Here is a 23,179-nt window from a genome sequence, read left to right as displayed (position 1 = left end):
CTGTTAATGAGAATCAAATGTGGCTGAGCTTCCTGGTAGCTAAAGCAAAAACTCTATTCTGGTAACTGACTCCTTGGGAGAGAAAATTTTCCTGAGGTTAAATTATGAAAGAAGTTTCTCATATGGACACTTACTTGATTGAAATAGTGGAGAATGTTCTCAATAGATTAACAGCAAATGCTAATGAAGTTTTCATTTGTTCCTTATAATAACCATACGTGAATACAGAAGGTATAATATAAAAGTATAGCTCAGTGAAGCCCCTTCTACAATTGAAGGTGGGCAGATTTATAGACTTGCAGTGTCCAATTTGATCCACACATCAAACTTGATCCCTTTTCTTTAAACTGTTCTTTAATTTCTACTCAGTAGTTTCTTACATGAGATGTCTGACCCACCCTTCTCTGGGTCTGTGACCCAGCCTGTACCTCAGCATACAGCCAGTCCTCAATAAGGACTCAACTCAGTGCAGCTTGAACTCCACCCCACAACCTGTGGTCGAGGCTCCTGACCTCTGGCCCAATATCTGTCTATGGTTTCAATTTAGTTGTTGGGCCTCACACTTCTTAGGTCATGTCCTCTAGCTCTCCTCCTCACCGGGGATGTACTCTCAGCCCCTTGAGAGCCTCATGTTTCCTATCAAGGCAAAACCAGGCCTCACCCAGCCGCTCCCAGAAACTGTGCTCTCTCTGCAGACCCTGCTTCCCCTTTGCTGATGGACCCCTATAGTGGGACACGGATGTTGAGACAAGAGAGCTGGGCTCCAGACATACCTTCTTCAGGGAGGTGGCAAGGACGCTGTAACTGCTTCACTGAAGGAAGGGAAGGGGAGAACCCTTACTAGCCGCTGGCCAGGACAGGGCAGCCTGCTATTCTTCTCTCTCTCCCTTTCTTCCAACAAACACTCTTGATGCCTCCTCTATAGCAGTTAGAGAGCAGAGATGAATCAGACCAAGTTCCCACTCCAGCAGTGGATAAAGAGATACCAACAGAAATTTGTCAACAGATGATAATTCAGTGTGATAAGGGCCCCTCGAGTACTTGGAAGGGTCACCTGCCTTAATCTAACCTCTTGGTGGCTGTGGGATAGACAGAGCAAAGTGAGAGAGAGTGTATATGCCTGAAGATACGGAGGTTCCAGATATAAGGTGATCACTCATTTTTGCAGTAAAGTCACTCTAGGTGTTCTGTGGCTTTTTTTGCAACTAAAATACAAACGTTTTTAGAGATGCATGATTCAAATGTCCACATATAACAGTTTATTTAGTTGCACATACATATTTTAAGTCACATATTATTTAAAACAATATATTAATTTATGAATATTGATTTTCCACTCTTTCTTATAAAAAATTACGTTCAGACTTTTTACATGAATATTTGACTTCTATGTAGTTGTCACCATAGAGCCACTTTTTGGGTTATCTAATAATTTCTGAAAACATCACCTTCACTGCCTTCCAAGTTGTTTGAGAGAGAGCACTTTTGAAAAATCAGCTTTGAGGAATAATTTACATATAATCAAATGTACCCATTTTAAGTATAAAGTTTGGTGAGCTTTGACAAATGTATACCCTTATATGATCTCCACCCAATCAAAAAATATAGAACATTTCCATCACCCCAAGAAGTTTCTTGGTGCCCCTTTACAGTCACTCTCCCCTGCCCCCATCCAACAGACACTAATCCACTTTCCGTTACTACAGGTTAGTTTTGCCTGTTTTAGAATTTCATGTAAATAGAATTATAGGGTATAGACCCTGGTGACCACGTTCAACGTAAAAACTCTTTTGAGATTCATCCATGTTGTTGCAGAGACAATACTTTTTGAGTCAGTATGTGATGCTATCACTGGAAATTTTAACCTGAGCATAATTACCTTCTTGTATAACATTAAAACGGGTTTTTTTTTCATTTCTCCCATAGATATATATTGACGTGCATAATAACCACTTACTGTATTGCTTAAAAAATTTTATGGAAAATTTCAAATGTACATAAGTATAGACAGGATAGTATAGTGAACTTCCATGTACCTATCAGCCAGCTTCAATTATGAACTGGCGGCCACTCATTTCATGTCAGACTCTACCCACTAACCCTTTCCATGTTGTTTTGACGCAAAGCTTAACTCTAATACATCATCCATAAATATTTCAGCGTTTTTCTAAAAGATCCTTTTAAAAAATATATTCATAACTACACTACCATTATCAAACCTAAAAAAAACCCAACACTGTATTACTATTTAAAGGGATCTTTAAGAGGTTTGTTTACATGTAATACTTGGGATTGTGAGAAATAATTACTAGGTCTGTGGTAAAGTTCTTTGCCTCTGTGTTTACTGATTTTGTCAGGGGACTACTTATAATCATCCAAAACTAGCTCGACTGAGGTCATTTCAGGGTAATGTGTTTTCTCCAAAAAGTGCTTTTTGGTTCAAAACAAGTTGAGAGCTCATCCCATTATATGAGGGATTTTGTAAGAACTGAAATATAAGTAAACTCTTCCTCTTCTCAGAAGAAAAAAAATTTTTTTAAGTTTTCTGTGGGGTAAATACCTATATTCAGTGTATTTGGTATTCAGGAGGTGATTTCAGAGTCTGTAATTTACTGGATGTGGAAGTGAGAGAAGGAAAGCAGTGATGGTTACCCTAGGTTCCAGTCGAGGAACAGAGTGGATAGTGGTACCTTTCCCTGAGATGTGCAACCCAGCCTAGTGGGCTAGAAGTAGTAGTTACAGAGCTCAGTTCCAGAGATTTAAGATTGAGTAGCCTGTGGGCATCCCCCACAGAGATGTAGTTGGCAGTGTGTGTCTGGAGCTCAAGGAAGGGGTTTAGGCTGGAGATAAGAGATTTGGGAGTTGTCTCCTTCAGGTGCAAATGAAATCACCTGGGTCCAGTGAGAAGCGAACCCTGGCAGGTAAGGACCCGATAAAAGAGGTAACTGAGAAGCAAGAGCCTGATAGAGATAGGAGTAAAACCAGGAGAGGGTGGCATTGTAGAAGCCAGAGAAAAGTGCTTTAAGAAGGGAGTGGTCACATATTGTATGATTCCGTTTATGTGAGATGTACAGAAAAGACAACTTTATAGAGAAAGTAGGTTAATGGAGGTTGGAGGTAGGAATAGGAATTAACTGTAAGTGGGCATGAGGGATCTTACTGGGGAGATGACATTCTGAAACTAATTTATAGTGGTAGCTGCACCATTCAGTGATGTTACTAAAAATCATTGTACACTTGAAATGGGTGGATTTTGTATGTAAAATACACTTCAGTAGAGCTGTTTAAAAAAAAAAAAAAGTGGTCGGGGCCAGCCCCGTGGCCAAGTGGTTAAGTTCGTGTGCTCCGCTGCAGGCGGCCCAGGGCTTCGCTGGTTCGGATCCTGGGCGCAGACATGGCACCGTTCATCAGGCCATGTTGAGGCAGTGTCCCACATGCCACAACTAGAAGGACCTGCAACTAAGATAGACAACTATGTGCCAGGGGGATTTGGGGAGATAAAGCAGGAAAAAAAAAAAAGATTGGCCACAGCTGTTAGCTCAGGTGACAATCTTAAAAAAAAAAAAAAAAAGTGGTCAAGTGTCCAGCACCACAAAGAATTTAAGTAAGACGCAGAATGCAGAGCCCATTTATTGGCTTGGTCATTCATTCGTTGGTGACTGGCGTCAGAATGGAGAAGGGGAATTGGGGGCAAAATGGGACAGAAGCTAGTTGCAGTGAGTGGGGGAATGACTGGGTGGTGTAGATGACTCATTCCAGGTGCTTGTTTATGAAATGGAGAGGAAGGGGGTGGTGGCTGGAAAGGGCTGGGAGTTGTGAGGTTTCTTTTTTCATTTTTAAAATGTGTCAGAGGTCTGAGGTAGATCTGACAGAACAGACAGGACCTGCTGACCAGATGTGGGGTGAGAGGGAGAGAGGAGCCAAGTGAGCACACAGCTGTCTGGCTTGGGTAGCATGTGTAAGTCATCTCCTTTTGCCCACAGCTGGACTCAAGCATCACAGAAGGGCCTGACAGGAGGGAGTTTTTCAGACTGTACATCTGGCCTCTGTTCCCAGACATGGCTGGAAATGGGAGAAACAAACAGACTTACTGGATAAATAGGCAAGGGGGTGGGTCTCCTCCTGACTCTTTGCTCAAGCATCTTTCAGGGCCCTTCACATCTGGCCCTCACCTACCTGTCCAGCCTCTTCCCTCATTCTCAGTGGCCAGGTCAGCTTCCCATTCCCTGGCTGCTCTCCCAGGCCTTGCTGCCACCAGTCAGGATGCTCTTCACAGTCATCCTTGACCAGCAGGTAGTTGCCCTGCACTTGTCCTCAGAGGACCTGCAGGAAGGTCCTTGCTGGGAAAGGTAGGCACAGGTTGCTGCTCATCAGTAAACCTTCTGCCTGCAAGGCCTATTCCTGATTTCTAGTTGTGGACCAAGGTTTGTCCCCTAGTTGTGGCAGGTCCTGCTCAAGTCCCAAATTTGAGGTCCACTTTCTCATTACCTACCTATCAGCTATAAAGTCTTATTGACTGGGCACTGGAAGAGCTTCTTGGTTGCTACTCTCTTTTTTGCTGAGGAAGATTCACCCTGAGCTAACATCTGTGCCAGTCTTCCTCTATGTTGTATGTGGGTCATTGCCACACAGCACGGCTGCCGACAAGTGGTGTAGGTCCACGCCTGGGAACCAAACCCAGGCTGCTGAAGCAGAGCACAGCAGAGTTAACCACTGGGCCACAGGGCTGGCCCCTCTGTTGCTCCTTTACAGTGAATGGTCTAGCTACCTCAACACCACAGAATTCAGAAAGACCTAGGTGCAGTCTGTTGCTCCAAAGTCATGATGGCTACATAAATTCCTTTATTCCCTGGGGTGAATGCTACCTCCCTCACTAGGCAATGAAATGCAGGCTGCCAAGAAGGACCCTCCAGGATTCTCTGCAGTGGGCCCAGTGCCAGCCCAGCCCCCAGCCCCAGGGAGTCCAGAGACCATCAAGGAGATGGCTCTTCTCCCAGAATATACCTGTGCTTGCTAGCAAGCTGGAGGGCCAAGGGCTAAGTGACCAATTCTGACCACTCTGGCCTTCCTGCTCCCTGCTCCATTTGACCAGGAGACCTCACCCTTCATCCTGAATTCCAGACTTAGCTATATCTAGGATGAGGGGAGGAACAATTTTTGTAGGGACCCTGGCCAGCTCGGGTACTAGAGCACTGGGAAGTAGTCATAGACCACTCTCTTTTTCAACCAACCAATCAATACAAGGAGAAGTCTGCATTCCACCAGAGGAGGGCTTCTGGGATCCAGTGTTCTAATTGGCTTAGTACCCTTACTTTGCCATCCTGACTATAGCTTAGCCACATAAACAAACCCAAAGAAGCTCCCTACTGTTTCTGGCCAGCACACATGGAAAGCACTCTCAAAGATCTGCCTCCCAAATTCACTTGCCCCATAGACATGACTCGCATGGGGCTTCTAATACATTTCCTGTGCCCCACCTGTTCTTGTAGGTTTTCTGCACCCTCCTTCACTTCCTGGGCCTGCCTTTATCTAAGGATGTGGACTTCGGCTCCTCTTTGACCCACACCCACAGCAGGAGGACAGATGCAACCCCTTCCAGGCCTGGCCCAGCCCCAGCTCCTGGGAAGGGAGCCGCTCTTGCTAATATGAGCAGCCAAACCACATCCCACACCAAGTCCTAGCCCCGCAGCCCCACTCTGGCGTGGGGCCCTGAGTAACAAAGAGGCAGACACTAAGTTTCCGTTAAGTTGTAGGAATTTATTTTAAATAACCTACAGTTGATTAAAAGGGAATTCATGATAAAAATAGAAGATACTTGAGGAAAGATGTGGGAAATGGACTCTGCACACACACTAAACTAACAATGCCTCTAAAACTAATGATTATAGCAAAAAATGTCTTCACATTAAAATTCTGCTTTTTATGTTTTTTTTCCATTTTTTACACAATTACAAAAGAAAAAATAAAAGCCCTAAAATCTTGATTATTTTTCCTTTTTTGGACCAAATACTCATTTTCCTCTAAATTTATTGACCTGTGGAACTTTTTATACAGTAAAATCTTTCAAGTGAAAGACTGGGGTTTAAAATGAAAAAGATGAATATCTGAAAGGGTACAGAGAATGCTCAGAACAAAGGATGATGGGAAAATGGTTTCAGTCACTGATTATTTCATTATCCTTAGACTCACTCACCCCTCATCCCTCCCCAACCCCAATCTACACGATCTTTAAGATCAAGAAAAAGGTTTAAATATTTTAAAATAATTAAAAAGAAATAAAAATTCACATTTAAAAAGGAACACTCAAGTCAGGAAATATTTTCCCATCATGCTTTTCTGTGAACAGGTGTCTGAACCAAAACACTGCTGATGTCACAACTGCTTCAAGTTTAATGAAAATTGATTCCCATGACAATAGATAGTGACAACTCTAACAGGTGCGCTGGGTTTTTGTTCTACTTAATTTTAAATTCCTGAAATGGGGGAGAGGGGAGGGAGTTTAGGAATTCATTTCTATTAAAATATAGAAGTTATTGCAAAACCCTAACTGTAAAAACGCACCAATATAATCGGACTTCGTATACAGTAGCTAAGAGAATCCAAATGCTTCAGTGAAACGATGAATTTGCCTGGCAGAACTCTGACAAATTCCCATCCACTTGCCCTCTTGAAAATAAAAACAAAATTCAAAACAAATCATACAGCTAGAATTTTGATATCTGAAATATTTTTAAATAAGTTGTCCATAGGACAACTGGCTCAGCTCTCCCTTATAATATCTCCAGGTTTATCTTTTCGCAAAGATGTTGGTTTGTTAAGACTTGCCGCCTCTCTCCCTCAGGTGCGAGGGCAAGTGAGGCTCACAGTTTATCCATCTTCCCCAAACCACATTGTTCCTTTTCACAGAACCCTGCCCCTCAAGACTGGCTAGAACTCGTAGTCCTCGTCAGCCATGTCGATGGCCCAGGCAAACTTCTCCCGCTGGGTTTTGTTGTAAATTTTCTCAATTGGGACCCCCCACTTCTTGCACCTGCAAATAAGGGAGAAAAAGTGGGGATCAGTGTGTCTTGGAGCAATTAACAGCCCAGACCTGAGGCCAGGGCTTGGACATGCCACCTTCTCCTTTACATCCACCTGCTGAGGATGAGAATTAATAATGCACCAGACATATTCTAAGAGCTTCATGTGCTCAACTCATTTAATCTTGACAATGACCTCTGAAGTAGGTGCTACTACAAGAGACAAATGAAAAACTAAGGTAAAGAGTTTAAGTAATTTGATTATGCTCTCATGCAGCTGGTGAGCATGGAACTGAAAACTGAACCCAAGCAGTCTGGCTCCAGAGTCCATGCACTTAACCACTGCACTATACTGCCTCTCAAGCTAACCAAACCTCTAGCACCAAACAGGGAGAAAGACTAGAATGGGTACAAGAGCTAGGTGGGACCCTGGCCCAAAGGAGTAGGTGCCATAGGTGATGATTCCTTCACTTAGGCCCAGAACTTAACAACTCAACTAAACTAATAAGCATCTTCAAATAAAAGCCACTGATTTGGGATGTTATTTTATGACTGGGGGGGGGAGGGGGGAGGGTGGCGGGCAGGGGGCAAATAAAGATAGAATTTATCTGCCTTTGTTAAAAGGTCCCTTTAACTCTTGGTGTAGGTTGCTCAGATCTGTATTCTCATTTTTGTTTTTTCTCTTTGTTCCAACCTTTCTTCCTCCACTTGTAAAAATTTTATTGAAAAGTTTTGTTAAGTGTAGATAGATGGGCTCTTGTATTTCTCCTTCAATAAGGGCTTAGAGTTTCCATTCTTGTCCTCAAGTTCCATAAGGAATGGGGACTACACCTGCCTTTTTAAAACACATAAAAACACTCAAAGGCAGTGTAACAGTATTGACCATTTAGGACCATCCACGATGTTCCAATACATTTGTAGTGTGCATGGCAGAAGGCAGAGGTTTCCCAGAGGACTAAAGTGTGCAGCATAGGAATGGCACATGAAGGCCAACAATGCTCTTGGGACCCACACCACCCTTCTCAAGCCAGCAGCAGGAGCTCAAGAAGGTCTCAAGGCTTACCAAGCCACTGTGATCCTCGGATCCAGATAATTGAGTTTGGATGTTCCCAGAGCAATTTGTTTATTTTCTTCTCGGTCTGTGGCCTGAACTTCGAGCTTCATCAACTGCTCCTCTAGTCTCTGCACAGCCTTCTTCTTTGACTCCACCACCCTGGAAGAATGGAAGTCATCAAGAGTCAGGCCTTGCTTCTGGAAAGAACACTGCAACCCCACCCTGCCACTTCGGAGCAATAAAAGCAGGAAAGGCCTAAGTACAGAGATTTCTAAAAGACATCACTCAGAAACCCTAGAAAAGCTAGAGCCCCAGGATCTCTGGCTGGTACTGCACCCGCTTTTCTCTCTCAACCAAACCCCAGCTTTACACAACACCAGGCACATACTTCTTGGTTTTTGCATCCTTCAGGACCTTGGCATCAGCCTTAGCACTTTTCAGGTCTCTCCGGGCATCTGCTAGCTGTTCCTTCTTGGCATCGATCTGCATGGGGAAGAATAGCAGTAAGATTTAGGAATAAAATAAGCCCAGAGAGAAAAAAGAAGAGCTCCATCAGAGAAGATGAAACCTAGAAGTTGTCTCCACCAGACAGGCTCGCTCTCTCTCTCTCAGTGGTTTGCCAGGTAAAAACACCCAGGGGCAGCTTCATGAAAAGCAGATGCACAGTGACTGCAGAATTCACTAATGGTTATTTGGCCATTTATGTTCTTCAGTGAGCCCTCAAGAAATGAGAATGCTATAGGCAATGATCCAGGGCCCCATTCCAGAAGCTCAGAGAAAAGAACCCACTGGGACTGGGAACGTGGGTGCTCATCTTCCAATCAGAGAACACTGGCGTTAGACCCGGGAGGAGGGCTACAGATGAGAGTTATTTATCAAATGGATTCTGTGCCAGGCTGTAGCGTTCATTCCAAGAATACTGCAGGAGATACTCTTTATGAAGCAGAGACAGGATCCTTGTATCTTCTGAGCCCAGCTCATTCCTGAGTTTGCCAGCACTCTGGGAAGGAGCTGCCAGCTTCTCAAGAAAAAAAGGATGCACTGAAGAGAATACCCAAGGGACTAAAAAATGGCAATTAAAAGGTACCTAGGAGGCCAAACAGCTCAACTAGTCTGATCCAAGCCAATAAGAAGGCATGGCTTGGCTTTGGCATTTTGTTTTTAAAAGGGGAGAGCTGAGATGAGAAGGAAATTATCACTCAAAAACAAAGATTTGAAAACATTTTTAGCTGTGGAACTCTTTTTCCAAATGAAATCTCATGGAGTCCCAGTCTATAAAGGAAGAGACAAGGGCAGTGTCAGCCTTTCTTGCTTGATCCCTCAAAGCACCCTGTGGAACCTAAGTTGTTCTTAGTTTCTGCTTAAGGATAGCAGCAGGCAACGCCATGGAGCTAGAGCCCAAACCAGTGAGCTCATGCTGCTGAGGGCAGGAGAACCCCAGACCTGCTATCACCTTCTAACCTGTGAGGTGGTCAAGGGAACCTTGCTGAATAAATACATGCATGAGTCACACACATAGGGCTGTTGCTCTCAGCCTAGAACTGTCTGTTAGAATATACAGACACACAGCCTACAACTGGAAACAGAGGCCACCATTGTCAGAGAATTATTAAATGCATTTTACTATGAATGGCTTACTTCCAACATCTATGTTGTCCAAAGTCAAGCTGAAGGAACTGATTCTATACACAAAAGCATCACAGACACCACTAGCCAGATTCTTCTTAGGCTAGAAAAGCAACAAACCACAATCTTTTAACCATTTCTGTGAATGGTAAATTGGCAGGCTATGTCAAATTCTCTCAAGGCATCAAAGACTCCATTGATTCACTTGGAAAACAGGGGCGTGTGTTTGCTTTGTGGGCACACAGGAGAGGGTTCCTGGGCTTGGAGGGCTCGTCTGGCAGGCAGCCTGGGCTTGCCCGAACAGTGGTTCCAGAGTGAGATCAAAAGACGACCTCATGCTCCAAGGAGGGGTCTCCTGAATTAGGTAAACAACACCTGAATATTCATGCTTTTATTTCTGTCTTGGAACGATATCATGAGAGTAAACGATACCAGATGTCCATCATTTAACAGAGCGGCAGCAAATGGGAGCTGCTAGGATGGGCAATCTATAGGGTTCTTTGCCTGCCAACCATATGGTCCAAGGATTTGAAAGGTCTATGGACATACATTCATTTACTGTGGACATGTACGTCCCTTCAGGAAAGCGAGATGGCATCTGCAGCATGAACTGCTGATTATGTGTGTCTTTTGATCCAAATGTACTACTCCTGGATATTTATCTTGAAGAAATTTCAACAGAAAGAAAACAGTCTAGGCCTGAAAATGTATAGGTAATGTCACTCTGCAGCCATAGTTTTTTAAACTGGTTGTCCAAGTATAGATTTTTGTGAACGTGGATGGAAAAGAAACATCTGTAATTTTATTAACCTCTTGAAATTCATCATTTCTTCTTCAATTATGAATATGGGCAACAAACCACAGTAATATCAGAAGTGCCTATTTATCACCAATAGATAGTACAGATATTTTCATAAGATTTTACAATTGTAGAAATCTTGAAGTATCATTTATAGTCATTACTACCTTAAAATTTACAGCAGTTATTAGACCCACCTTAAGATCTTACTAAGTTAAGGAATCACATCTATTACTATATCAAAATTCAAAATATATTTGGTAAGTATATCTCAAGATAATTGGTTTCCTTTGTAACCTGATGTGTCCCTATGTGTCTGCTCTGTAGTGAAATATCTGCAAGTTCTCATGTGGATTACTACATTAGAATGGGTTAGTTATGTAGCCATTGCTAACAGAAATGCTCATCATCAAATGTTAAGTGCCTTGTGGCTTAAAAGCTCAGTACCAGGCAGAGTTGCAAGGAGGAGAGAGGCACATGGAAGAGGAACAGCGTGCACTTGTTTGCACGTTCAGTCTCTCCCTCTAGGGCAGCAACTCGGGCACAGAGCCAGTATTCAACAGATGTCTGATGATGAGCTATATAAAAATATGATTCATGTGGAATATGTAAAAATAAAAATAGTTGTGCTAGGATTAGGAGAAAATTAAATATCATTGTTTCATCATCTTTTCAATTTGAAACAATCTAATTTGGAAATGGTTGTATTTCTGGGCTGCGGCAAGGAATTGTGAAGACTTTATATCCATTATCCTCATGTATAATAAGGACAATAATTAGCAATATTTCAAAGAGGGTACATCAAATTTCACTTTTCAAAATAGAAAGTGGCCAATGTAGAACTTATGTCCACAGAATAAAGACTTCCTCAAGAGTGGGTACTGGACGTTCAGTATCTTGATCGGGGATAACTACTATCATATGTCCATTTGTTTATCTTTAGCATGGAACTTTCTTCCATAACAGACCCAGAACTGACTTTCTGATATCCGAGCCCAAAAAGATGGATTATAAATGCCTCTTGTTTTCAGATTACTGCCCACAGCAGACATGGTCCTCTTCATTTTGCTACCCCACCATCCAGGTCCAAGATACCTTAGATTGCAAATTCATCATGGACTTCTCAAAAGTTTTTGGTGGTGCTCTCTGATGGTTACAAAGAATTGCAACAGCTCGGTTGGCACGGTTATAAGATAGGATCTTTGCTGGAATATTCTCATCCGCTGTAAACAAAGAAACATGATAATAAGAGAGTCAGTTTGTATACCAAGAGAAGTTTACAGTGTGCCTTCTGCAGTGCTTCATCATGATTTCACTGGCCTCATCTCAGATGATCAATTCAAGTTCCTCCAAGGCACAGGGCAAAATCTCAGAGTCATCTGCTTGCCTCAGTGCCCACCTCCTCCACCTACCTACCCAGTGTAGCCTGCAGAAAATATGGAATTGGGACAAAAAGAATGTGTAGAAGAGGGTAAGACAAACGGATGACCATAAGTCTTACATTTTAAAACCAGAAGGCGTATAATTTTTAAAAAGAAAAAAAATATCATCCAAGGAATTTTTTTTACTTGTGTCTCATGGCATTCTTTACCCCAACCTAAAATACTGACCCTCAACATACCCATCTGTGGCTTTTGTGCCTCATATTCTAAAGCCATTTGCTATTTATAAAGGACAGCAGAGATTTAGCAGTGACTGGGCTCCAGGAAAAAAGCTGGTAGGTCTTGATAATACCTTTGGTAGCTGGTTTTTAGGAAGAATACTACCTACTCTTAAAGGGAAAAAAAATGACAAACCTCAGGGAAAGGACTTGCTCCTGTATCTTTTTAGTAACCATGACAACCTTAATGCTCTCCAATTTAACAGAACATCACAGCACTGTCTTCACTCTCTGAGCTTTTAAATAACATAAAACACAAAATGCAGGCATTTTCAGAGCAGAGAGAAAGCCCCTGTCAGCATTCCATAAAACCAATCCAGAAGGTGGGGTAGGAATGGGGAAAGCAGCACTGATCTTATGTTTATACAACTAAGCCTCAGCTCTCTATTAGAAGTACGGAGGGAAAAGTTTCTAGTCACAATGTTAAGGAGAAGAGGTGGAAGAGATCTAAGACTTAGCTGAGCCAAGTACACTGAACACCATCAGTAAGCGTGTGGGCCATGTCTGGCCAAGTAATACTTACGGGCTGTGAGTTCTTTTAGCTGCTGCTGTAGCGTGATGGAGGCATTGTATGTACGGAACACCTTGGCTGTCAAGCCTTCCATGAGATCCTGAAGATGCTTATTTAGAATACCAGTCTGGAGGAGACAAAGCAACAAAGAGGATGTTGGGATTTAGATAAAAGCCATAGCCCCCTGCCCCTTCTGGCAAGCTGTAGGACATTTATGCCAGTGCGATCACAACCTTGCCAAGTTTACTGCCAATAAAGCAAATTTGTCCTTCCCTATTAAGATCTTCCCTGATAAGATATTGGGGACAGGTCTTGGATCTCCAGCAGAGGTGGTTGGGCATCCAGCCAAGAAAAGGCTCTGCAGAGGAGGAAAAAAGGCAGACTTTGTCTACCTAGTCTCAGGGCTTTGCCCAAAGATTCACTGTGCCCCAAGGGGAGAAGAGTGAATGGGATACACAGAAAAGGTTGAAGGAAGAGACCAAGTCACCCCCAGGTAAGCCTCTCCTTTAGGAGCTTGTGAGACACCCTAGTTGGGCCCCTCTTCAAACCAGACCACTTTGTCCACTCACATTGAGTCTATCAAAAAGATCATCTTCCGGCTGTTTGTTCTCCATAAATAGTTGTAAGTTCTTAAAAACCTAAAAGAAAGAAGCAGAGTCTAATTATTATTTTTAAAACCTTTATTTTGGAAATAATGGCAACTTTTAAAAACTTACCAAAAAAAAAAAAACCCCACAAAGCACAAGGAACACCATATCCTTTACCCAGATTCACCGAACATTAACATTTTACCTCATTTACCATCTGTGCCGTGCACATGTCCACTCATTCTTTCTTTCTACATATAGTATGTATATACATAATTATTTGTTCTGAACCATGTACTCACATACATTATAGCCCTTCACCCTTAAATATTCCAGTGTGTTTTCTAAGAATTTCCTAAGGATAGAGATATTTCCTTACATAAATACTTAGCTTCATAAATTTACATTGATACATACTTTACTGTCCATATTCCAATTTTGTCCATTGACCTAATGATGTCCTTTACCTCCACAGTATGGAATCCAATCTAAACTCAGGTATTCCATTTACCTGTCAGGTCTCTTTATTTAATCTGGAACATTTCTACAGACAGCAAAGACTAATCACTGATTAAATATCAGACTGCTGAAGGGCTGGATTTCTGGGGTCCTGCACTCTGTAGGTCTCTGGTTTAAGCCCAATACTTTTGGGGTACCATGGAGCTGCAGCACCCTCTTCAGCTATGGGGCTCAGAGACCTGGGAATTAAAGGGCTACCTTTTTGCTCAATCAGGAGATGGGGAGAGGTTGAGCAAAGCTTATCCTGAAATGTGGTTAAATCATTAAAACAACGTGGCGGGGTTGTCTTACATTGAGTTTGTTGTGAGGGCCAACTCTCCAATGCACGTTCTATTGAATATTGCTACAGGGATGGCCCCTCATTCCCAGGAAGGTAGCATGGGGTATGGGGTGAGGGGCAGGGGCTTTTAAAAGGAGATACACAGGACACCAAATACCTCTCCCTTCTCTTTCAAGTCATTTTTTTCCAGTGCTCAGCAAAGTGCAGAGCACACGAAAAGCACACAACAAATGTTTGTTGAATGAATGAAAAACAGGCCAGTGAACATGGGCCACATTAACTTACTCGTTTCTCAACAGGGACTTTGTTATAGTATCTGATCGAGTCCTTCCCAAGGAAGTCAAACTCTACCACATATTCCTGACCATCCAGCTCTGGATGCAAGTTGATGTGCTCCACACGAAGTGAGCAGCAACCCACAGTGTCTGCTGTTTCTCCTTCCTCCTTCTCATTGCCTGCTCTCAGAGCAAGCTGTCCAGGGAAAAGAGGAAAAAAAGATAAGCATGAATGAAGAAACTTGAATCTCACAGGGTCTCTAGAAAACCAAAATCAGAAGCCTCCCACTTCTCTCTAGGGACAGAAGATCAGTCTGCAAGGCCTGGGAATTCTGGATTCTGTACTGCTGCTGCTTCCTCTATAAAATGAAGTATGGAGAGTCACGGGGATATTAAACTTTCCCAGAAATCCTAAGCTTCTCTTTACTTTACTGTCCTCTCAAATGAGGATGGAGGGAAGGAAGAACATTTTTTTAAAACAAAGCAACAGGGGCCGGCCCCTTGGCCGAGTGGTTAAGTTCATGCGCTCCACTTCGGTGGCCCAGGGTTTTACTGCTTTGGATCCTGGGCGCGGACATGGCACTGCTCATCAGGCCATGCTGAGGCAGTGTCCCACATGCCACAACTAGAAGGACCCAAAACTAAAATACACAACTATGTACCGGGGGGCTTTGGGAAGAAAAAGGAAAAAAAAAAAAAAACTTAAATATATATATATATATATTAAAAAAGAAAAAACAAAGCAACAAATGAGGGAGTGTTTCTATTCTAGGCAATCAGACTCAAAAGGTCTTAATTTTGCTTAACTTTTGAGACAATTCAGAATTTGTGCTAAAATATAAACAGTGCAAAGTTGGGGGGACAAACATGAAGTCTTTTTCTTCTAAAGAGTAGAGAGAAACTGATTTCCAGAGCACTGTCTTTCAAACTGTGGTGGTGATACATTAGCAGATTGTTCAACCAATTTTAAAGGTTATGACCATCCTCTTTTAAAACAAGAAACGATAAAAAAAAAAAATCAGAATTCACTGTTCATAGAAAGGCAAGGCATTCTTTTGTGCGACTTTTGCTTCAGTACACACAAACACAAATATATTTATGTGTGTTGAGTTGTGATGTAAAATAAAATTTTTTGGTGGCTCATAGTCATTGAAAGTGTCAGGACTAGGCCAGCCCAATGGCACAGCGGTTAAGTTCACAAGTTCCACTTCTCGGCAGCCCAGGGTTCACCAGTCCAGATCCCGGGTGTGGACATGGCACTGCTTGGCAAAAGCCATGCTGTGGTAGGTGTCCCACATATAAAGCAGAGGAAGATGGGCATGGATGTTAGCTTAGGGCCAGTCTTCCTCAGCAAAAAGAGGAGGATTGGCAGTAGTTAGCTCAGGGCTAATCTTCCTCAAAGAAAAAAAAAAAGAAAGGGTCAGTATTTCTGGCATATTCGGATTCATGCAAATCCTCCCATCAGGCAGACTGTATTCAGACAGCAGCAGACACTGAACGCCTTTCTCCCCACTTCTACCCTCCTTACTGGACCAGAGATTAAGTGAGCAGGACCACGAGTGTCCAGGCTGTCACTGCCTGTCTAGTACTTAGCCAGGGCCTGGAGAAGTAAAGGCTCTCTACATTTTTGTTCAGCGGAACACATTAGGCGATACGACAGGAAGATTTTCTCACCTTGTCGATGAAGTACAGGGCTACAGCTCTCTGCCGGACTTTCATCTCTTTGGACTTCCAGTCTTCTCGATACTGGTTCCGGATCTTGTCCACACACTTCTTCAGCCGCCGAGCAGTCTCATATTTCTGCCAGTCTTTCTCACCCTGCAAGACCCAACCCCAAAGGTAGACTGCTTAAGGATGGTGGAGTATAGACAGACTGAATATCCAAGTTCAGAGCTCTGAACCAAAGAGAAGGAACTTGAGCTTAAGCAAGGCAGAAAAAGAGTAATGAAGAGAAATTTCAGGGCATTTAACCTGATGAGAACTCATGCTGTCCCATTTCACTATCAAACACAACTGCTTCCTATCTAATTGCTAAGAAAGCCTCTGGCTTTCATTCTGTAAAATGTTTATGTTCTTGGGAAAAGTCCACATGGCATGTCCCCAAAATTGACTTCTGTCAACACAAAGGGTATAAACACCCCCATTCCCACATCAGCCTCACAGCTTTGCTGCTGAATCTGCAACCCAAGAGCAGTTTTCTGCTATGACTGAATTTCATTAAATTCAAGACAACCATTCAGTTTGATGGAACTGTCAAGGAAGCAGAACCAAAAATTACAACATGTCATTACTAAGGAACACAATGACTTCCAGGAACAGCTGTAATTATTCACCATTTTCCAACTTCTGCATTTAAAAGTATTCTCAATTAGACTGAGGGAAACAATGTTACCAGGAAGACTTTTTTTTTTTTAACATTAGAACTTTTGGTAGAAGGTTTAAAAATTTATTCTAAAGCCAATAAAGGTTTTTTAAAGAGTATGAAAAGACTGAATCTAATCAACAGTGACAGGAGATTTCTGCTACCATGTGGAACAGAAATAGATTCACAAGCAAGGACCGATAATAACATCAGCTGAGAAAGGGTAAGGAAGAAAAAAAAATCCAAGAAATCGAAGAGGGCGAGGGAGTATTACAAGGCCTAAAACAGACTATATGACATGAACACAGGGATGGAATTTAAGAACCCAACAATCTCTGATGTGTCTTTTGTGTGTGTGTGTGTGTGTGTGTGTGTGTGTGTGTGTGTGTGTGCGCGCGCGCTTGAGGAAGACTGTCGCTGAGCTAACATCTGTGCCAATTTTCGTCTATTTTACGTGGGATGCTGTCATAGTGTGGCTTGACCAGTGGTGCTACATCCACGCCAGGGATCCAAACCTGTGAACCCTGGGCCACCACAGCAGAGCATGCGAACTTAACCACTACACCACCGGGCCGGCCTCAAGAATCTCTGCTCTTAATTTCCACACCCCACAACAAAGGAAAGGCGTAGTGATTTCTACCCACACATGCCTGGTTCCCACCAATGATATGGACACGTGGTCCTTGAGGCATAAGAACTGTGGTCAAGGTAACTGGCTTTCTATGCACACAGGAGTATGGGGTACATGGAGCAGGAAATGTCTTCTACTTCTAGCTCTAACAAACGCTCAGAAATGAGAGCTTGCCCAGGTATGCTAAGGAGTCATCAGCACTCTGTCAGACTGTGTGCGGACTAGTTGTATCTACAAGTTTGGCTACAAAACGAGAGGTTCAGTAACTACTTCTTGTTGTGGGTGCATGATTTAGTACTTGGTGATACAGAAGAAATATCTAAGTTCTATTTCCTGACATTGGGAAGCTGAAAATTTCTCACTGATTTTTCTAAGTACATTTTGACATTTTAAGAGGTGAATAAGAAAAGGTGCGATACAAACTGTCCTCATGTATAAGTCAGTAATAAATCTCCATGACAATTGTTCTTACACACACACACACACACATACACACAGAGAAAAGTTAGAACATGAAAGGCGCATCTTCAACAGTACAGTCTCCAGCTCAGGAATGGACAATCTCCCATCACTCTAATGTGCATAGGCCCCCCAAAACCTGACTCTGAGTCTTCAAAGTCCCGTAAGGTTACATTTGCTCAGTTCCTTAGTCATGCCACTGAAACAAGGTTTAGAAAAACCTAACAAATAAGTCATTCACAGAAGATACCACAAAACGAACTCTTCTTCACAGGTTGGCTGGGCCCTGGCACAAGGATCCAGGATTCTCTGAACTAAGAACACAGAGATGGGGATGGGCGCAGAAGCCACCCTGTTTAGGTCTAGCACGGGAGGGCTGGCCTCCAGGAAGTATGCTAATCCCTGCTGCCTTCAGTTTCCCTAAACAGAATCCAGAGAGTAAAAGGCATTTTTGAACAAGCTTTCTCAGACTACCTGTGGAAAATAAAATATCTATTTAGGTATTCCAGGCAAAGTCCTCATGAAAACCATCTCAGTAAACCAAGGTATCCACTATACAGGGGCTGCCTTTAACACTTTCTCCTCTTCCCCTACCTCAGTCAACCTTCTGTAGTGGATAAGAATCTAACTTGATTAATTATACAAGACATTCTTTGGGTTACTTGTTTTTAAACTAGTGGGCCCACTGTATTCTCTCTCTCTTTCTAATATAAGTGCTTACTCGTTAAGTACAGTAGGGTAAGTAGAGTGAGGTTTGGATTCAGGATAGCAAAGTGGGAGGTGAGCCAACCCTGTTCTCCAATCCTTTCTCAGAAATTTGTATTGGAAAACATTTGCCAGTATTCTTAAGGGGCTCTTTACTTCTCACTTAGCTGGTGATCCCTATGTGAGTTTGCCATTTTATAGAGCACCAAAGAGAGTGAATGGCATTCTGAATTCAAACGTACCTCATTTAAATAAAAGACACAATAAACTGGCCCTATATAATTATACCATGTTTAAAGATAAAATCCAACCAGCTTTCAATACATACCCATTTTTAATTATATTTGTCTTTCTTAATAGAGTCCTTTATATATTTAAATCCTTTTTCAGACATTAGTGTATTTTCTTCCAATACTAATACCTTTCATTCTGAACAAATCTTTTTTTTAAAAGACTTTGTGTTATACGGATTTAAGCATACAGCTTGACCAGTTTTGACAATTCATGACTCATGTAACCTACACCCCATCAAGATAGAGAATAGTTCTATCATTCCAGAAAGTTCCCTCATGCCCCTCTCAGTTAATCACCAAACAAGAGACTACTGATCCTTTACTCTTATTTCTATCATCATAGATTAGTTTTGCCTAATCTAGAATATTATATAAATGGAATGACAGAGACTCTTGTGTCTGGCTTCTCAGTGTGTTTTTAAGATTCATCCATGTTGCTGCATTTATCAGTAGTTCACTCCTTTTAATTGCTGGTATATATGGTATTTCTATAACTATCACTACTGTGTTTGACTATAACATTATGTGTTTATTCTGTCGATGGACCACTGGGATATTTCCAGCTTTGGACTCGCATGAAAATAGCACTACTGTGAACATTCTTGTACAAGTCTTCTTGTGGACATATGTTTTCATTTCATTTGGGGCAAAAATACTTAGAAATGGAATTAGTATCTCACTGTGGTTTAAGTCTGCATTCCACTCATAATTAGTAATGTTGAGTATTCTTTCACATGGTTATTTATTGACAATTCCTCTATCTTGTAAAGCTTTGGGTCAAGTCTTTTGCTCTTTTTTATGGAGATGTTTGTCTTTTTATTGTTGTGTATATTCTAGATACAAGTCTTTTGTCAGATATGCATGTTGCACATATTTTCTCCCAGTCTTAACTTGTATATTTATTTTCTTAATAGTGTCCTTTGTTGAACATAAGTTTTTAATTTTAATGAAGTTTACTTTATCGATTGTTTCTTTTACTGTTAGTGTTTGTGTCCTAAGAAATCTACTCCAAGGTCATGAAGATGTTTTACCATGACATATCACCTAGAAACATGAAAGGTTTTAGCTCTTACACTTTAAAATTTAGAATTTTATACCAAGAAGTCAGGTTCAGAATATAATTTAAAAAAATAAGCAAATGTCTTATTTTATCTAATAAAACTCACCAAACGCAGAGCTTCCCAAGAGCATAAAGCTCTATAAAGATATTTTCCTTCAATCTAGCCCTTTAATTCCAGGATGGTTACATTTAAAGGGTTGTCATCAAATATACCTTTGAAACCCCACAGAATTATACGTTCTAAAAAGAGAAAAGGCAGAATTGTGTATCTGGCACTGAGAATATTTTAATAGAATTGAATGCAGTATGATGTCAACATTAAATGAGTCCTGAAGTTTGCTGTACTTCATTTATAAGAAAACTCATCATGATAAATTTTGTTTGTAAAGTTAAAACTGGTGTTTGAAGAACCTTACTTTTACTAAGGGCTACTTTTCCAGGTTATGAGACTAGATAATGCTTCCAAACTTGGCAGTGGATTAGATTTAGCAGTGAGTACCTATAACATGCGGGAAGTGAATGAGTAAAATACAAGTACAAGAGCAAGCAAAGAATCTTAGAATAGGAGAAATCTCTGGAGGCTAAGCAGAAAAGTGTAAAACAAAGCCCCATGATGGTAGCCTCCCATAAATTGGACCTAAAGACCTCCATAAAGTAAAACCACCAACTACCACCCTTCACATTCTACTACAAAAAAGCTTCTTCTTTATAGACTTTTGGATCAGACCAGGTCAGTGAAATCATGCTTTAATTATTGCTTTGCTCCAAACATATAGTGATAAAAGTGCTCCATACAAGAAGTGGGGACCTGAAGCCAAGGGCTGTGTTAGATTGGGCTGAGCTGGGCTGGAAGACTCCGTCTAAGACGGGAAGAATGAGCAGAGAAGTGGAGAGCAAAGAGGAGGAAAAGAAACGATACAGAGACCAAAGCCACTTCCCAGTCAAAAGCATTTACAAACAGAAATTCCAAAAGACAAGGAAAATGCCTTAGAAAAACTGTCGACAAAACAATACTTAGTATATGAATTCACTTTAGGTAACATTTTAAAGAGCAATCTGACAAAGGTTTTCAAATAAATATGTTTAGTATGACTAAAGAGAAGAAATTATGAAACAGAAATGAAATAAAATCAGGTAGATACAAAGTAAAATTAGAAATTCTGAAAACAAAAAATAATTGAAATAAATTATAGAAGGGATAAACTTTAGGTTGGATATAATAAAAAAGAGAATTAGTGAATTGGGAGTCCTAGACAACTTCCCCAAAATGAAGACCATTTAGGTCTAAAGAGATAAAGACTATGAAAATATAGTTTAAAAAAAAAAATGTGTAGATTGAGAAGCTCCAACATTCATCTAATAGGACTCTAAAAGAAGCAAATGGAAGGAATGGCCTAGAAGCTGTGGAAGAAATAATGGTTCAGAGTTTTCTAAAATAAAAATCCATTAGCCCTCAGATTGAAAGTCTAGTTTGAGTGTCTATAAAAATACATCTATACTTAGACACAGGATAGTGAAACCACAGATCACCAATGATAGAGATATATATTATTTATTGAAGAAAAGATAGATTATGAGGATGGAAATAAAGAAATTTTCAGGTAAACAAAAGGAGAATTTGCCACCTATGGATCCTCACTAAAGAAACAGTAAAGGGTGTATTTCAACAAGAGAAGTAAACCCAGAGGGAAGGTACTGAGTACAGAAATTAATCAAATATTTGACTGTGACAACTGTTGACTGGTGAGAGGGTTAGAGTTTTATGGATGATTGTGTTTTTGTGGAGTTTTTTTAACAAAAAGAAAGATGAGGTATAAGACCTGGAAATAAAGAGTTAAAACTGTCTTCCTTTATAGATAATTTAATTGTCTATCTAGAAACTCCAAAAGACACAGACACTTTTAGAATAAGAATTTAGCAATGTTTTGTCAGATACAAGATCAATATTCAAAATCAACAGCATTACCACTCTATAGTAATAAGAACAGAAATGTAATAGAAAAAATCTGATTCAATAGCACTACCAACTGTGAGATCTCTAAGAAAAAAAGTTTTTAAAAATGTGTGAGGGGCCGGCCTGGTCGCGCAGTGGTTAAGTGCCACGTTCCACTTTGGTGGCCCAGGTTTCACCGGTTTGGATCCCAGGTGCAGACATGGCACCACTTGGCAAGCCATGCCATGGTAGGCATCCCACATATAAAGTAGAGGAAGACGGGCATGGATGTTAACTCAGGGCCAGTCTTCCTCAGCCAAAAGAGGAGGATTGGCAGCAGATGTTAGCTCAGGGCTAATCTTCCTCAAAAAAAAAAAGTGTGAAACCTTTGTGGAGAAAATCACAAAAAAATATTGGAGGATATATTCAAAGACATGAATTAATGGAGAGGTATTAACATTCATGGATTGGAAGACAGTAAAATAATGTCAATATTGTCCCCCATTAATCTATAAATTCACTGCAGTTCTAATAAAAAGCTCCGAAGTGTTTTATCTTAAAATTAATGTGCAACAGCAGAGAGCCAAGAATAGCCAAGACAATTTTGAAGAATGAGAAGAAGGAAACCTGTCCTACTCAAAAGTAAAACTTTTTTTCTTTTTTTTGAGGAAGATTAGCCCTGAGCTAACATATGCTGCCAATCCTCCTCTTTTTGCTGAGGAAGACTGGCCCTGAGCTAACATCCTTGCCCGTCTTCCTCTACTTTATATGCGGGACGCCAACCACAGCATGGCTTGCCAAGTGGTGCCATGTCTGCCCCCGGGATGCGAACCAGCGTACCCAGGGCTGCTGAAGCAGAATGTGCACACTTAACTGCTGCGCCACTGGGCCGGCCCCCAAAAATAAAACCTTATAAAGCTACAGTGGTTAAGACAGTATGCTACTGATGAGGAAACAAACTAATTAAACAGGACAGAGAGCCCAGAAACTGTCTGACACATATGTAAAATCTGATATATGACACAGGGGGTAATACAACTAAATAGTTCTGGGACAATCGGTTATTCATTTTGAAAAAAATATGTTAGATCTCAATCTCATACTGTACACAAAAGCACATTCTAGTGGAGCGAAACTTTAGAAATGTTAGCAAGGATATGGAGAAAAGAAGAACTTATATGCACCATTGAGGGGATGGTGGTGACACAAACTGGTTCAAGTACTTAGAGAACAATTTGGAAATATCTAATAAAGAAACTTTAAGGGAAATTTTCATTCATACACACAAGAAAATGTGTTTATTCCAGCACTGTTTATTATAGCAAAAGACTAAACAACCCTAAATGTCTCAAAAAGAGAACAGATTTTTTATATAATAAGAATGCTACGTAGCAAATAAAATGGAT

General features: G+C 41.2%; 1 protein-coding gene across 1 annotated transcript in view; it reads right to left on the bottom strand.

Annotated features, from left to right (window-relative positions):
- Nucleotides 1-5,736: 5,736 nt before the first annotated feature.
- The window catches only part of TOP1 (DNA topoisomerase I), an 85,146-nt gene continuing 67,703 nt past the window's right edge, over nt 5,737-23,179 (bottom strand). The window contains exons 14-21 of the mRNA XM_046679563.1: nt 16,005-16,148; nt 14,341-14,526; nt 13,239-13,307; nt 12,682-12,796; nt 11,594-11,721; nt 8,462-8,556; nt 8,083-8,232; nt 5,737-7,030 (exon numbers count right to left, since the gene is read on the bottom strand). Of these exons, the coding sequence (XP_046535519.1) occupies nt 6,928-7,030; nt 8,083-8,232; nt 8,462-8,556; nt 11,594-11,721; nt 12,682-12,796; nt 13,239-13,307; nt 14,341-14,526; nt 16,005-16,148 (990 nt within the window). The 3' untranslated portion in view covers nt 5,737-6,927. The remainder of the gene's footprint in view (nt 7,031-8,082; nt 8,233-8,461; nt 8,557-11,593; nt 11,722-12,681; nt 12,797-13,238; nt 13,308-14,340; nt 14,527-16,004; nt 16,149-23,179) is intronic.

This window comes from Equus quagga, chromosome 12, assembly GCF_021613505.1.
Source record: "Equus quagga isolate Etosha38 chromosome 12, UCLA_HA_Equagga_1.0, whole genome shotgun sequence".
Lineage (NCBI taxonomy): Eukaryota > Metazoa > Chordata > Mammalia > Perissodactyla > Equidae > Equus > Equus quagga.
The sequence above is the reverse complement of the archived record's forward strand: the minus strand, read 5'-3'. Positions and strand labels throughout refer to the sequence as shown.